The 17,257-nt window shown below is 32.5% G+C and overlaps 1 protein-coding gene across 1 annotated transcript in view; it reads left to right on the forward strand.

The window, feature by feature from the left end:
- Nucleotides 1-17,257, forward strand: part of Liprin-gamma (liprin protein kazrin) — a 499,395-nt gene that overhangs the window by 307,160 nt on the left and 174,978 nt on the right. The window contains exon 5 of the mRNA XM_088232910.1: nucleotides 3,437-3,564. Within this exon, the coding sequence (XP_088089036.1) occupies nucleotides 3,437-3,564 (128 nt within the window). The remainder of the gene's footprint in view (nucleotides 1-3,436; nucleotides 3,565-17,257) is intronic.

Consider the following 17,257-nt stretch of genomic DNA (forward strand, 5'->3'; position numbering starts at 1 on the left):
TTTTTTACTTAAAAAATGTATTCTTACAAACAACATACTCGTATATATTATTACGATTGACTCTGATCAGGAAAAAAATTTACTTGTGGAAAACAACAACAAAACAAACCATCACGCCATTTCCCCGTAAGGATAGGCAGAGAGGATAGAACGCCACATCACTCTATATTAGCATACAGAACTCGCTTCCTCTACATTCATACATCTTCTCATGCACGCGCGCTGATTGTTCCGACTTATGACATGTTCATCTTCAAGTATTTGAAAGATTTGGTCATGCCATCCCTTTCTCGGTCTTCCTCTATTTCTGCATCCATCGACATTCACAATGTAAATATTTTTGGCCGTTTTTTCGCTGTCCATTCGCTTTACATGTTCAAACCAGCGCAGAGCTTCTTTCTTGATTTTGTCGATATTCCTTATCTCAGTCTTACATAATGTACGAATCTCTACATTTGTGCATCTATCGTACATAGTTTTACACATTCACCTTAGAGATCGCATTTCGACAGCATTCAGCCTTCCTTCATCCCTGTTTTTCCAAGTCCATACTTCGCTCCCATACATCAGGGTCGAGACCAGGACACCACTGTGAACTGCTAATTTTCCTTTTTACGACAAACATTTATTTTTCAAGGTTGATTTAAGTACACTTTCAATTTCACCCCTAGTAAACATACTTCCCAAATACACAAATTCTTCTACCTGATTCAGAATATCTCCATTCATACTGATCTCACATTTAGTTACATTTTCATCCCTTACAAAAACCATCACTTTCGATTTATCAACATTCATCAGCAAATCGCTTTTCTTGCATACATAGTAGACTTTTGTTACCAAGAATTGCAGGTTTTCTTTGCTGCTAGCAAGAAGCACGGCATCATCAGCATACAAAAGACAATTGACAGTTAAATCACCCATTTTCGCTCCCATTCTTAAGCCTTTCAGTTCTTTCATGCAGTTATCGATATACACGTTGAACAGCTATGGTGACATCACACATCCCTGTTTGACTCCTTTGTGAATGTCAAACCACAATGTGTATGATCCATTTACCCTAACACATGCTGTGCTGTCTTTATACAGAGAAGCAATAGCTCGTGTCAGGTTTCCATTCACTCTTCAGATAACAACTTCCATAATTTTTCTCTGTCAACTCTATCAAACGCTTTTTGCAGATTGAAAAATGCGCAGAAAAGTTTTTGGTTTTTAGCAAGAAATATCAATTATTCAGGGAAGGTAGAAAAATGTTGCGAAAAATATATTTTTTGTATTTGATACAAAGGTAGATGTATATTAACAGTACCATCACCTTTCCCTCACCCAGTAGTGCATAGGTCATTGCATTGGTAAGTCAAATACATCGTAAATCAATCATCTGTTACCTGAAGGTATGGTAATCAGCCTTACGCTTCAGGAAAAATTAAAAATTGCAATTTAAAAATCCTTCAAAATATTTTTTTTACGCCCTAGGGGGAATCGTATTATGAAAGTTCAAGAATTTTAGGCGAACGCGTCAATCATTACATAAGGAGGAAGACTTACTCGTATCCTCAATAGACTTCCTTATTTAGATTTTTTACTTGAGAGCAGCAATTGAGTCGAAAACAGTCGTTCAGAGTTCTAGTTCTATTTGCCTGTATTCTTTATCTACCTAGACACAGAGTTTATACTACCAACAATAAATGAAAGAGTTTTTTAAAATTATTTTCTCTCTTTTGTACAATTTCATTTTTATTTTTCCTTTTTTTATTCATTCAAAATTACACTCGTTTATTCATGAATTTATTGAGGCTTTTTAGGCTGTGCCTGTGTTTAGCCATAATAATAACAATAAAAAACATAGTAAATTTAATTAAATTATAATAACATGTAATGCAATAGAATAACAATCCAGAAAAAAAACGTTAAAAAACAATCAGATATAAATATTTAAATATAAATTTTACAAATTGAGTTTAATACATAATCAAATATGCAAAATACAAGTATCATTAAAATCAATAGAAAATAATACAAAGACATTAATAAAATGATAATTGAGATATGGTTTATATAAACTCACTCTTTATTATAGTATAAAACTAGAGTAATAAATAATGATTATACTCGTAATAATAAAAATACTTAATAGTTTTATTCCACTTTTATTTATAATATTTTTTTTTAAATTTTACCGGTGACTGGGTTTCATCGTGACCGACATCGTCAGACTGGTGGGAGACTAAACGAATTTCTATGTTATATACAAGTGCAAGCAGGGGTTGTAAATCATGATTTTATATAGTTATGTAAATAAAAGAATTTAAATTAAAATCATTTAAGTATGAGGTAATAACAACTATAGGAATATAAGTTTTGTTTGAATGTATATAATAGAAACTGGTGTAAAATGTATAATTTTATGAAGTTTTATAATGAATATGTATTTGAATTACATGTATTTAAATTTAGTTAAAACTATAACAGGGGCCGCTGGTTGGTAGTTCCATCGACAGCTATGTCTCCGGGCCCGGGGTGTAATTAAGTGCTTCTCTGAAAGCGAAAATTCCCGGCAGTTAATTCTTATCGATTAGTTTCATTGTTTGTATTTTAATGGATACAATAATGGAGAATGTACGTGTGTTACTTGATCGTTTAATATTATTTTATCAGGGCAATTTTTTAAGCGGTTTATTTCTAAAATTTCAAGTTTATCTAATTTTTCGCCTTTGTTGCATGTGTGAAGGAATTGAATATTTGTATTTTTATCAAAAACATGCTTTGACTCAATAAAGTGGTTCGCAAACGTAGAGTTTTCCTTGTTATTTCTCCAACTTTGGAAGTGTTCGTTAATCCTAGTTTTGAACGACCTTCCCATAATATGTGATAAATAACGTGCCAAACGACAGTGAGTACTAAATTAAATAATATAAATAATGAAAAAACATAAAAATATAATACAATAGACACTTAATCCCTTTTGTCGATTCAAATTTCCACCGACAATCCAATACAATATTTTCAATGACTATCATGTTGGTTTTTGTGTACAATGTAGCTCCTATTTTAAAAAAATAATTATATCAATAGTCACTAAGCAAATGCGTGTTTCTTGTGAATGTTTTTCTTTATGAACCATTCATTCGTCAGTCCACAACACTACTGTAGAACCTCAATCTGGTTCATACATAAGAATGTTTAAATGGATTATACTCGTAAAACACGTTCTATTTTATCGTTGTTTATTAAAATTATGTTTAATGCTTATAATTTAAAAATGTAAAGTTTATAAATTAAAATTGCGCACAAATCTTAAATCTTTAGGTTAATTAAGAATGCCAATCTTCATTATGTATAATTGAGATGTAATTACAACTTCGGTGACAAATTATCTTCCCTTGGCAGTTTGTCTTGATAACTTTTGGCTCATTGACTTTTTCCTTTTTTTCAGCACTGAAAGCAGATAAGAAGAGGCTTAAGGCGGAGAAGTTTGACTTACTAAATCAGATGAAACAGCTTTATTCCTCACTGGAGGATAAGGAGAGAGAACTGAGAGACTTTATCAGGAACTATGAACAAGTAAGATCTCACACACTATAATCTAAGACCTTAAACTTAATACGATATATGATCAATTTTTTCGATGTTTTAGGTTATTTTTTCAAAGAATCACACAAAAGGGGTGTAAATATATATTACAAGATTGCCGTTTTTGAAACACGGGTTACATTTACGATGCGATATTTCAAAAAAACTACATGAATATCTATTATATTACCTTGTTATTTTTTAATACATAATAATATAACGAAACATGCAATGCATACGTACACAATGAAATTTTCAACATAACGCAATACGCTAATAAATTTTATTGAACAAGTATAGAAGCTATATTTTAAACTTAAACAGAAACAGAAATTCCATATTTATTTTAAATGTGAATATTTTATTTTATTTTTAAATACAGTGTTATAACAGTTTTTTTATGAGCGTTGTATTTGTTGTTTGTCGAATTAATAAAGTTACAAAATTGAACTTAAGATATTTTTGATAAAAGTTGTTTTTAAAGGTACAACTTGTTTGTTTTCGTAGTCTTCATATTTTTATTGTATTTATAACATTTCTTTCAAACTGTTTCAAACGAGGGTTCAAAATTTTACAATTAAGAAATAAAAAAAATGAAAGCCGCGAAATGTTTATAATCAATTAGAAAAAATGGATTCAGGATAAATTTTGTTTTAAAATATAAAGTAATTAAAAGTTTATATTCCTTTTTAAGATTTTATGACCAAGCTTAATCAAGCATAAATAAATTAAAAAATAATTTCAATCGTTAACATGTTTTATTTATTTAAACACCTTATATAGGTACATATTTAGTTTACATACATACATGAGGGCAGGCATTTTGCCTTTAGGCAATTTCTTCCTACCTACTCAAACCGTTTAATTTGAAAAAATCAGTGGTATATGAACATATTGTTAACTAAATTGACTAAATATCTTCACTATAGTATGAAAAGAGGATGGGGTAAAGAGGGATGGAAAGAGAGAGGAAAAAGAAAAAACTTAAATATTCAGGAAGTGATATTTCATACGTGATTTGAATGTTAGTTTTGACGAACAATAATAACAGTGTATTAAACTCATATTGATCATACTGATATGTGAATCACATCCGACATGCCCAACGATGTTATTTTCTAGTACCTACCTAAAAATTAATTTAAAAAATAAATAAAAAAAACATGAATATTATTGTAAAGTATTCAATGAAATTGTGTTTCACGATAAAAGTTTTTTTTTTATAGGTAAATAATGTAGGCATGTTTTATTGATTTGTATTCAATATTTACTATCGAGTTCTCAATTTATAATATTTTAATAAATTATTCTGATCTTCTGCGTATTCGGTTTAAAGTTATTTAATTGTTTTGTTGCAAACAAAGGTCATTTGTTTATAAATTTAAGTTTTAGGGGGTAATTAAAGGTCACCCACATACTAAAAATAATTTATTTTAAGGATACTTTTTAACGGTATGCCCAAATGTAAACTGATACTGGACTTCTTAAGGTTTCATCTAACGAGACCAATATCTCAACAGAGATGAAGGAAATACATTTTTGATAGGCCTTGTAAATCAGGTTGTGGTCCCGTGACTAGTGTTGCGGACTCACGAATCAGAGATCCGTAGTTCGAACTCCACTCTACCCTTACTTGATTCCTATTTTCTGATGGTGAATTATTTACAACTCGTTGATAATGGCCCAAAATTTAAATATTTGGGTGAATCATAAGAACGATAATAATATAATAATTTATTGGAACAAGTGTGCGGGGACATGAACTGCGCCTAACATCTGAAGAGGGCTGCAGAGAATAGAGGGCCATGAAAGACGAGATGCAAGACTTTGCTGCAAACCAATCCTCAGGATTGAGACTGTGAAAATGAACCCTCTGGAGAAAATCACTGTATACAGATTATAAATAAATAAAATAAAATAAAATAAAAAATAAAATAAGTGCTTAGAGAAAGCATTCCTAATGTTAGCTCCTCGAACCTCATTATTTCCATGCATCATAGTGGTAAACATGCTACCATCTTTGCGCAAGCTTTTAATATAGACTCCAAAAGAATCTGGAATCATCCATGGGATCGTCTTCAACGGTCTTCACGTTTCGTCATTGATTTTCTTTTGTATTTGTTCTTGAAAAGACTTTATGTTCTAGATTTGAAATAAGAAATTTCATTTTAAAAAACCAACCTAAGTATCAAAGGATATACATTTGTACTTTTCGAGTTGTGAAAAAGTGTTTTAAAAAAATTGAACCGCTCATATGTAATTTCAAAGAAAATCACATGCGTCGTTGTTTTACAATAATGGCGATATGTCCGAAAAGCCGATCGTCTCCGTTTCATCCTAGATCAGTACAGACCGAAATGTTCACTCCGAGAGCCGAATTAAAAAAAATAATTTAACAATGCAATCGAAGATTGAACTAGTACATTAGCTTTTGTAAAACGATTAATTAAATAAAAAATATATAAATTAGTTCGGTTTCTTTTGTAAATTTTTATAACGTTTTCTTTTGTATTTTTAAAAAATATATCAACATTAAGTCAAAATATTTTAAATTCATACTAATCGCAATAAGTAGTGTGCAAAAATGTACAAGTTTTTGAGTGAAAATAAAACCTTACACTTCTAATTCAGTATTGGCAACGATACCACAAGACCGCAACTCGACCTTTATACGGTATACTTGCAGATGGTAACACACCTTATTTTTTCCATGTACATATATATTAATAAATTAAACTGAAATTAAAAATTGAAAGACACCAAACTCACACACGAAAGGTTCTGGGCTCGATTCCCGGTGAAAAAACCAAAAACAAAAAGGAATTTTTCTCAAACCTGGGTGTACTGCGTTGTAATTCACAACTGTTATTGGGCTTAAAAGCATGTTGTAGTGCAAAAAAATGAACAATGAAAATAAATATTAAATAATAAAATAAGTGCGGAAAAATATTTTTTTTATGTTTCCGGTAGGACTAAACACCCTCATTTGTCAATTAAGTAATAATAAAAAATATTAATTATATTATGAATATGTAAATAGATGACAAAGTAATCGCTACGTTTATTTATTTGTTAAGGATTTTAATTTACGAGATACATCCCGCACGAAGCATTACCTCTTACCCAATCATTGTCCCTCCGATGCCCAATTTACTTAGCAAGTCAATTGAATAGTAATTTTCTGATGAACTGACTCGCACGTGCGTTATTCTACTTTACATTCCGTCCTTTTGTTCTCTTTTAATCATCGTTTATTTATTTTTTTAACACTTGATAATCATGATTTGTAGACGACTTACTAATGTTTTTTTTTCTCAATTTCACAGAAAAAATACAAACTTGTCGACGAAAATATATACAATGCAGATTTGAATTACCGAAAAATTTGGCCTTTGTGTTTGGGAGTCCCATAATACGGTTACCAGTATTTCCAAAATTCTAAAACACTAATTGGTAATTTTTATATATTGTTTAGGAGTCCGAGGTCTCTTGGTATGAATTGATCAAATGTTCTATGCTCTCCTTTTCCATCAAAGATTGTTGCCTTTCCAACCCTTGATTTTGTAATTTTCAAACGTAGTACCAACAATTCTTTCACTGCGACTTGATGAAATTGAAGTAGTTAATACTTGAAATAAACTATGTTGATTGCGTGATTATGGAGTCAATTATTTGGTAACTTGTATGAAAGACATGGGAATTCGGTAATTTTTCAATATAATCTAAATTGGAATTTTTAAATGTCTGAAAATTGGAAATAGATTTTTGAAACTGAATTTAATTCAGGTAACCGCAGTTTTTGCTACTATTCGTCCAATTGCAATATAGCCATGAAAAAGATTGACAATATCCGACATAAGCCCTCCAAATTTTACTTGTATTAATTAAATTTAATTATGTGCAAATAGCAGCGTGAAAGCAAACGCTCATTTGAATGAATGCGAAATTAGAATAATTGTTGATGTAATAGTTTTGTCAGTCGATGTTGACTGGTCACGTGGTGCAGATGCGGGACGAGGAGCTGACCCAGCGGAGGGTGGGGGAGCGCGAGCGCTACTCACTCCTGCGCCACGCGCGGGACGAGGCGGAGCGCTGCCTCGCGCTGGCGGCCCGCCTCAGTGCGCGCGAGCTGCAGCTGCAGCACGCCCGCGATCAGCTGCAGGAGGTGCGTACTGCATCACATTCGACGGCACTGTCAGCCTCATCTCTCACCATCATGGCCACAGGGGTTCATTTTCTTACCTTCGTGGCAGCACTATCACTATCATGACTAATAGGAATCTTCCACCCTTTAACCTTTGTGGTAGCACTATCTCAGCTACAGTGGTTTATTTTTTACCTTCATGGCAGCACTATCACTAGCATGACCACTAAGAATCTTCCACCCTTTAACATTTGTGGTAGCACTATCTCAGCTACAGTGGTTTATTTTCTTACTTTCATGGCAGCACTTACTATCATGACCACTAGAAATCTTCCACCCTTAAACCTTTGTGGTAGCACTATCTTAGCTACAGTGGTTTATTTTTTTACTTTCATGGCAGCACTATCACTAGCATGAACACTAGGAATCTTCCACCCTTTAACCTTCGTGGTAGCACTATCTCAGCCACAGTGGTTTATTTTCTTACTATCGCGGCAGCACAACCATTTCTATAGCCACTTGGGATCCTTCTTTCTTCTTTATAGTAGCACTATTACTGCCACAATGTTCATTTTCTTACATTCGTGGCAAAAATGTCACTACCGTGACTACTTGGAATTTTCTCACTTTGTGGTAGCACTATCAAGGCTAAAAATGTTCATCTTATTTCCTTTATAGCAGCACTATCACTATTGTTGCCACTTGGAATCCTTCTCTCTTTTTCCTTTATTGCAGTTTTACTGTCAAAAGAGAAATTTTTTCCTTTGTTGCAATACAATACCTATCATGACTGTAGTAGTTTTTTTTCATACGTTTTTGGTAGAACTAACACATCTTGGCCATAGGGGTTTATTATCTTACTTTTATAGCAACTATATTACTACTATGCCACTCGGAATCATTTTCTTTTATTTTTGCGGCACTTTTACTATTACAGCCAGCTGTTATATTTTTTTATCTTCTGGTAGCAGTTTTTCATCCACATGAGTTCATTTCTTACCTTAGTGGTAGCACTGTCAATACCATGACCACAGGAGTTTATTCACTTGTCTCTTTGTCAGCAATATGACTATCATATCCACAAGCGATGATGTACTCTCTGTCAACTTCAATATTAGCGGCAATATCACTAACATAGGTATAAACATTCATCTTTTTACCTTATTTTGCATCTGCACTTTCACTGTCGTTGATACAATGGTTTATTGTAATATCGTCGTACTAGCATTATCACTATCATGATTCGGTTTGTTCCTTTAACCATAATTTCTACCATTACTATTACGGTCATGACCACATTGATTCACTCTTTTTGCTTTGTGCCACTGGGGGTATATTTTTTTCTTTCGTCGCAGCATTATCACTACCACAACTATTTAGAATCTTGTATTTATGATAGCACTATCAAAGCAACAGGAGTTCTATTATTATCTTCTTGATAGCACTATCCATTATGCAATTTATTTTAAACCCTTATCAAAAATACGCCAATTTGATTAAGTCTCTTATCTTTATGACGATACTATTACTTCCATATCCAGAAGAGTTCATTATATTTTACCTTATTCTTGGTAGAACTTTCACAGTTGTAGCCTTTGAGAGGATAAACAAGCCAATGGCCACTATCCACCTGCAGCTTTTATAGACTTTTGAAGACTCTCAAAAAAAAAATAAGGAATGCGAATTATGCAATTTATTTAGGAAAAATATTATGCATATGCAGAGGCATTGTCTTCACTTTCCATCTTAATATCTCTGTTTATATTAATTCGTATAGTTTAATAAGTAATTTATGCCAATTTCAAAAAGTTGAAAACAATTTACGCAAATAACAACAAAAAAAAACATCGTAGTTTGTGATTATTTTCCTTGCAGTAAAAACAGTTTAATAAAATTCCATGACCAGAACGACTAAATAACTTACCTCCATCCGTGTCAGAACGTTTACTATAATGGCTAAATATGTTCATTACCACCCATTTAAGAGGCAGTGTATTCAATATAAGGGTTCGTGAGATTATCTCCTATGTGATACTGTCAGGCTCATTTTGGTTAAATTCATTATTTTCATTTTTTATTATCTCACCTTCTTCGCCTCAGTTTAATCACTATCAAGTTAATATCAAATTATTGTACTTTCTTTTTTGGTCCTAAATTCACTGCATGGGTTTCTCACCTTTGAGGCAAAACTTTCACCGTTCATTCAATAACCATTTACTGATTTCATGCTAGTATTATCACTATCACTAATATTATCATATTTACTTTTATTAAAATATTTAAATTAGCATCCACTTGTTCACTTTGATTTGTCTATTCAAAACCAGCAGGCACCCAAATATTAACCGATGTTTTCGATATTGACTCACAAACTAAACAGTGCCATTTTAATTTTGCCATTTTCAATAATTCATTGGGTTCATTCTTTCATTCGCGTTATAGCACGATCACGTTAACAATATGTAATTTTTATCAAGACACCACAATGTTCGTCGTGCATCCTTTCATAAGTTAATTTATTATTTCATTTACGTGTCATAAATCTGGGATTTTCCTTTTTCCCAAATCACTTAAATTGCTTTATTGTACTTTTGTATATTATGAAATTTAATGCAATGTAGTCCACCTCATGTACTCCTATGCGCCATTAAGTGCAATGTGGGAATAGTTATGATAATGACTCCACATTGAGATTTTGTTTAAGGATGACATAATCAGCATATTTACTCTTCTTTCTTGTGCCAAATTTTATTTCAACATTTTTTTAGGACAAAGACAATGCTGTACTTAATAATTCAATTATGTTTACAATACCTATTTGGGTATTTTTTTATATCAGTTGCTCAAAAGAATATGAAAATATAGTTTTGATTCCCAAATATCTGCTAAACCGTCCACTTTTAGAAATACAAAAATATTAGAGGGTGAAAGCGCTAATTGGTCAAAATAAATAAGTGGAAGTGTACCAAGTATTTTTTTAATCAATAATTTATATGTAAATATAAGTATCATTACAATGGAATTCCATCAAGAATTGTCAATAAATAATTTAAATGAAACAAAAATATTTACTCGAACAATAGCATAATCTATTAACAAACAGCCTTTTGATGATGGCGTTGGACCAAACGAGATAAATTGAAACGTTGTTTGCTCTCCAAAGGGCGAAAACATTATAAAATATGAGCTTCGTGTCAAACAGAGGATGATACAATCTCTCTGTAATAATTTGGTCAACGTTTACTACCGGAAAATCCTTTTAAAGCTCTGTCACACAATCCCCATGGAGTTCATCTACTTTATGCTCTATTTAAACGAAATGTTAATCTGATATTTTAATAATTTTGTTCATTTTTCTTCACGGGCATTTATGAAGATAACAATATTGGGTGGTTTGAGTCATTGCTTTACACACTGTATCAATGTTATAATTGTACAATTTTATTGAAACTAATTTTTCAAGCTAGTGAATTTTGGAGCTATTTGTTATTCATTAGTGTGTTACGGAAATGGCAATGATGTTATGATAGAGCAGGGTACAAAGTTTAGACTCTTGATTCGTGAGTCCTTGACAATATTGGCTGTGAACTACTGGATAAATTCATACTAATGAATTAAGCCACAATATATTTTTCAGTCTACACTCACTTTCAAGGTTGCAAAAATCTTACTCATTAACACTAAATGCACTCTCGTAAAAGCATCACTACTACCCATTCTAGATTACGCTGATGTTTCCATGACTGATTTAAGCTGTGAGCAACTCGATGAACTAGAACGACTTCAGAATACATGCATAAGGTACATTTTCGGTCTTAGAAAATATGACCACATTTATGATTATCGTAGGCAACTGAAATGGCTCAAAATTAGACAGCGGAGAGACTATCACTCCTTCTCACTTCTGTTCGATGTACTTCATAGTCTATATACCTGCGTGAAAAATTTTAACGCTTATCAGTTCATGCTTTACCTCTTCGTTCTAAATCTCAAGGCACTCTCTTAATATCCAACCACAATTCCTCTTTCTTCTTTAACTCATATAGTGTCCATGCGGCTCGACTGTGGAATCATCTCCCGTCCACCATCAAAGATGTTACTACAGTATCTCTGTTTAAATCACGTCTGAAGAAACATCCCCTTTTTCTTCCTTAATCTCTCCTCTTTTCTCTCTCTTTTATTTCCTTTTCCGATTGAAGACTAGCATCGATATTAATTATTTTTTATACACGTGTTACCAGTTTTTTATATCTATTTTGTTTTATTTTTCCTCGCGTACGTTTTTAAACTTAAATGATTTATTTATTTTTTATGTTTTATCCTATTTTTTTTTTACACTTTACAATAGTTATACATAAGTTACAAATACAAAAAAACTATTTCAGTAACTCAAAAAAAATCCCACAAAGGCATGGCCTAAAAAAACTTTTATTTAATACGTTAGTTGGAAGAAATTGCTATTTGACAATAAGCTCACTAATAATCAAGAAGTTTAATATATTAATAAACGCAACCAGGTTATATAAATAATAGACAGTTTTAAAAATTGAAAAAATTTTTTTTTTTTCTTTAAAGAAAACACATCGCGTAAAGAAATTAATACTTACCGACGTATACGAGTATACCTCCTGTTTGCTCTGTGTATGCAGGACCATAAAAATATTTCCCGAGATCTGTTATTTATGTATAAAGCTCGCTATTTTTGCTCTAGGCGAGTTCAATTTCATTCCTAAACAAGGGTGTTTTTTTACGGCCTTTAGAAATTCAATGCTAGTGTAGGCTGCTCCTGGCATTTAATTTTCGAATAAACAACACCCAAACCGCGGTAAAAAGTGAGCGTGACAAATTCATAAAGCGAAAACCCGCCAAGATTAATAACTGTCTTTCTATCTCGCTTCAACGTGCACCCCTCCACTAAGATATAACAAGTGAGCAAGAGACACAATTAAAACCCCATCAGGCGAGAAAAAGCATTTCTGTCAAAGGAAAATACGGACATATTAGTTTTTAGAAGATATTTTTTACCTTCCATTTTGTTTATCAAAAAAACAGTTTTTAAGCTTCTTTCAAATGCTTTTGATGAAAGTGTCGTATTTTTCTAAATGAAACTTCGTGATTTTTTCTGTATAATAGAATAAAGAGGATTTCCTTTTTTTGCATTAATAAAAACACCTTGGTAATTATATTTTGTCTAATTACGACCACAAGGCGTGATTTTATGGTCTGCGCATTTACCCATCATGTAAGAGGTTTCGGATTCAATTCCCGACATGTTTAATGTGAAATATTTATTTAAAAGGATGTTTTTACGCTAGAATATATCATAGTCCCTGGACTGGGACCTAGAGCTTAAGACTGATCATCTTACCTTCATATAACAAAATTGATCAAGAATGAAGATACGCTGCGATTAGTGGGTTCATACAGTGCCATATGTAACATAAGCTTCGGAAAAGGAATGATTATGTCGATGCTAACAACTAGACAAAACGACCCTTTGTTTTATGTTTTTTGTTGTTGTTGATAAATTGTATAATCAGATTATATAATTATTACTTTGCTAAGTATTGAAACGCTCATATCAGCTCAATTTATAAAAGAAACGTTACCATGTGATAATATTTTGAATTAATTTGAAACTAATCACTGGGGCCTTATATAATTTTTGGCATACAAAATAAAAATATTTTTAAAAACCAGGAGGCGTTTATGACTGAAATATTTTTGACAGAATGCGTTTATGCCAACGTAACTGGTTAAAAACGAATTATAAATCATGTAACAACTTTTACATCACGTTTCTTGCCATGTATGGAGCTTATAATATGACTGAGGCATAAAAAAAATAATATTTTTGAATATCTGTATTTATTATTTTTTTAAATGTAATTCGCAAAATAATAAAACAGAAACTTTTATAAAAAATAAGAATTCTTGACAAAATAATATCTGAATCCAATAAATTAACAGTTTACCATAAAAATATTTTTTAAATTATTCCCGAAATTTAACATTATATATTTAAAATACACAATTAGATGATAACAACAACAACAACAAACCATCACGCCGTTTCCCCTTAGGGGTAGGCAGAGACGATAGAACGCCATATCACTCTATCTTGGCATACATACCTCGCTTCCTCTACGTTCATACATCTTCTCATACACGCACGCCGATTATTCCTACTTTTGACATGTCCATCTTCAAGTATTTGATGGACTTGATCGTGCCATGTCTTTCTCGGCCTTCCTCGTTTTATGCATCCATCAACATTCGCATCGTAGATTCTTTTAGCCGTTCTTTCGTTGTCCATTCGCTCTACATGTCCAACCCAACGCAGCACCCCTTTCTTGATTCTGTCGATAATGCATGTCTCAGCCTTACACACTTCACGGATCTCGACATTTGTGCACCTATCATACATTGTTTTACCACACATTCGCCTGAGGGATCGCATTTCAACAGCATTAGACCTACTTTCATCATCATTTTTCCAATTCCATACTTCGCTCCCATACATTAGAGTTGGCACTAGAACTCCGTTGTGAACTGCTAGTTTAGCCTCCTGCGATAAACATTTGTTTGCCAAAGTAGATTTTAGTGCACCGTTCACCCTGTTCCCGGCACTTACCCTCCTCTCAATATATTTCTCGGTCTTTCCATCCCTAGTAAACATTCTTCCCAGGTACACAAATTTTTCTACCTGATTCAAAATATCTCCGTTCACACTGATCTCACATTTAGTTATATTTTTATCCCTTTTAAAAAACATCACTTTCGATTTATCAACATTCATAAGCAAATCGCTTTTCTTGCATACATCGTGGACTTTTGTTACCAAGAATTGCGGGTCTCCTTTGCTGCTAGCAAGAAGCGCGGCAGCATCCGCATGCAGAAGACAATTAACAGTTATACCACTGATTTTTGCTCCCATTCTTAAATCTTTCAGTTCCTTTACACAGTTATCGATGCCACCATGGTTGTTCAACATATACATCTAATAAGATGATACGTTTTATTATGATTAATATTTAAAGCTTGAGCTTTGTGGTCAAACATTCAACTCAATGTTAAAAATATTTGTATATGACCACATACCGACATTTCTATGTCTACCGAGACGTACCCGTCTTTTCGTCAAAACACTAATTGAACCTACATGCAAAACCCACTATACACCTTCACCATAGTAGTTGCACAAACATGTAAAACCAACATGACATGCAATATAATAAGCTCATGCACAGATTAGACTATGAACATATTTGATGTTGGTTAAGAAATAGTTGAAAAAAAGGGGGAAGGGTATGAAGGGAGGGGCGTGAGTTAAATAGGTTTAGAGTGACCATTACAATGGAACATCGTATAACGGGCTATATTGAAAGGTTAAATTATTGATCAAAACAACATTATTTTTTAAAGCTTCCCTAACGTGAAATATTTTCAATTAACTTTAACTTTTAAGCCTTTATTATTTGTATGTAAGATTTTAACTCCTGTATTTTTATTAAAGTCATGATTAAAATTGATTTACAAATTTGGAGAAATTGTTATTGTGAAGACACCTTATATGTTCTTTAACACGAATATCAAGATTTCTTGATGTTCTTCCAACGCAAACTGAAATTAAACTGATGATACCTTTTTTTTTAAAACTGTTATTTTATTGAATTTTCTGTGTCCGAGTGGATAAAAAATTAGCAGTGTTGCTCGTCACATGTAATAGTTTAATTATTTTTGTGAAACTGTTCTAACTGATAACGAATCGTCGAAACAGTTAATAGCTTACGTCAATAAAAAAAAGTACATCTTCTTTTATTTACATGCTATTTTTATTTTTGTGTGAAGTCACTATTAATTGCTGTTATTAAAATGACTCGATACTGAAATGGTATTGGTATAATCTATTTTTTTTTTTCGGTTTAAAGTTATTTTTGGCTTACTGCTTTTAGTGTGAGTAGACCACCGCCAAATATTTCAAAAGCGGGTCCCTCATAGTGGTTAATACTTTAGCTACTCATGCTATAAAGTAATACATTTTTATTCTTATTTATCTTTTCACATAAGTGAACAGCTTTTCTCTTTTCGGTAAGTCCAACCTAAACTGATGTTTTGCTATTCTACATGTAATAAAGGTTTTTCAAATAAATGTGAGGAGGAACTGAAGATATTTAACTGCTCTCTAGGGGGTTAAATCCGGTTCATGTCTACAAAAATTTGGACATATTCAAAATATTGTTGATAAATTTACCTGGTCCAAGAAAAAGTTTAAAAAAAGAAAAATATTTTCAGGCATTGCCTAGTACTTGGGTAAAATAATTCATTCTGATATATCTCACCTGCATTAGTAAAGGTTTCAGCCCTTTAACTTTACAAACATCAACATTGAAAGCATCCACCCGAATCCGTTTTAAAGACTAAATGTCTCTCTTCGGATTCACTCATACAAGAAAGCAATTTGTTTTTTCACTACGAATTGATTTTATCTCTTCCTCTACTAACAAAATTCAGTAAGGAAAACCGCGAACAAATATTTACATTTACAACTTTCAATGTCCCTTTTACGGTCGCTCTAAAACCTCTCTCATCGTCTACAGGGTAGGGACAAGAGGAATTATAAATGAATAAATCTATTACCCAGTTCAAACTCCTTTAAAACTCCTTACAGACAGAGGAATTGAAGAAATATAGATGTCAAAATGTAGGCAGAATAGGGAATGTTACACAATGTGTAAAATGGCCACTTAAACCAGGCAATGACAGGCTATGAGCCCTGTTCGCCTAGAATTATATATACTCCTTCCTAGAATGTTGTTCATCTCTGTTGTAATATTTTAAATAAATGTATATTTTCTTTCTGTATTTTTGTCATAGTCCTTCTGTTCAACGTATCTAGTAACTATATTATACTCGTATACAAAGCTAGGTTGCGCCATATGGCGGGCGAGGGCGGTCGGTGGAAGAAATAAGTGCGGAATGTCAAGGCACCCTTTTCATAAACTAGAGGGAGAGGCTTGAAGTATCCTTAAGGCTCAAGGGGGGTTGTTATTAAATTCGAGAAAATATTTAATATCAGTTAAAGTCCGCGATTAAAGTTTTTAATGAGCCCTCAACGCCTCCTTTAATTCAATGAAAAGCTTTCAGTTCTTGAGTTTCAAAACATTATTTCATTTATAAAAAGTATTGTTAACTTGAATGATTAGAGTTCATTCTTAAAAAAATATTTTCTTTGAATATCAAAAGTTGAATTACATTTACATTGAACTAAAATAATGTTTTATTGGTACAGAATTCTTGGGGAATGAGAAAGTGTAGTGCTACTTATTAAATATTTAGGTTCTTATGATTTACTCAAATATTAAAATTTTCATCGAGTTGTAAATAACTCATTATTAGAAAATGGGAATCAAATTGTGGTAGAGCGGGGTTCAAACCTTGGACCTTTGATCCGTGAGTCCGCGACACTAGCCACGGAACCACAACCCGGGTTCTGCCGTTAAATGTCAGAAAAATTCACCGAGAAAAACGTGACGTCAC

The sequence above is a fragment of the Micrasema longulum genome, unplaced genomic scaffold (genome assembly GCF_059751315.1).
Source record: "Micrasema longulum isolate JH-2025_06_02 unplaced genomic scaffold, ASM5975131v1 h1tg001038l, whole genome shotgun sequence".
Lineage (NCBI taxonomy): Eukaryota > Metazoa > Arthropoda > Insecta > Trichoptera > Brachycentridae > Micrasema > Micrasema longulum.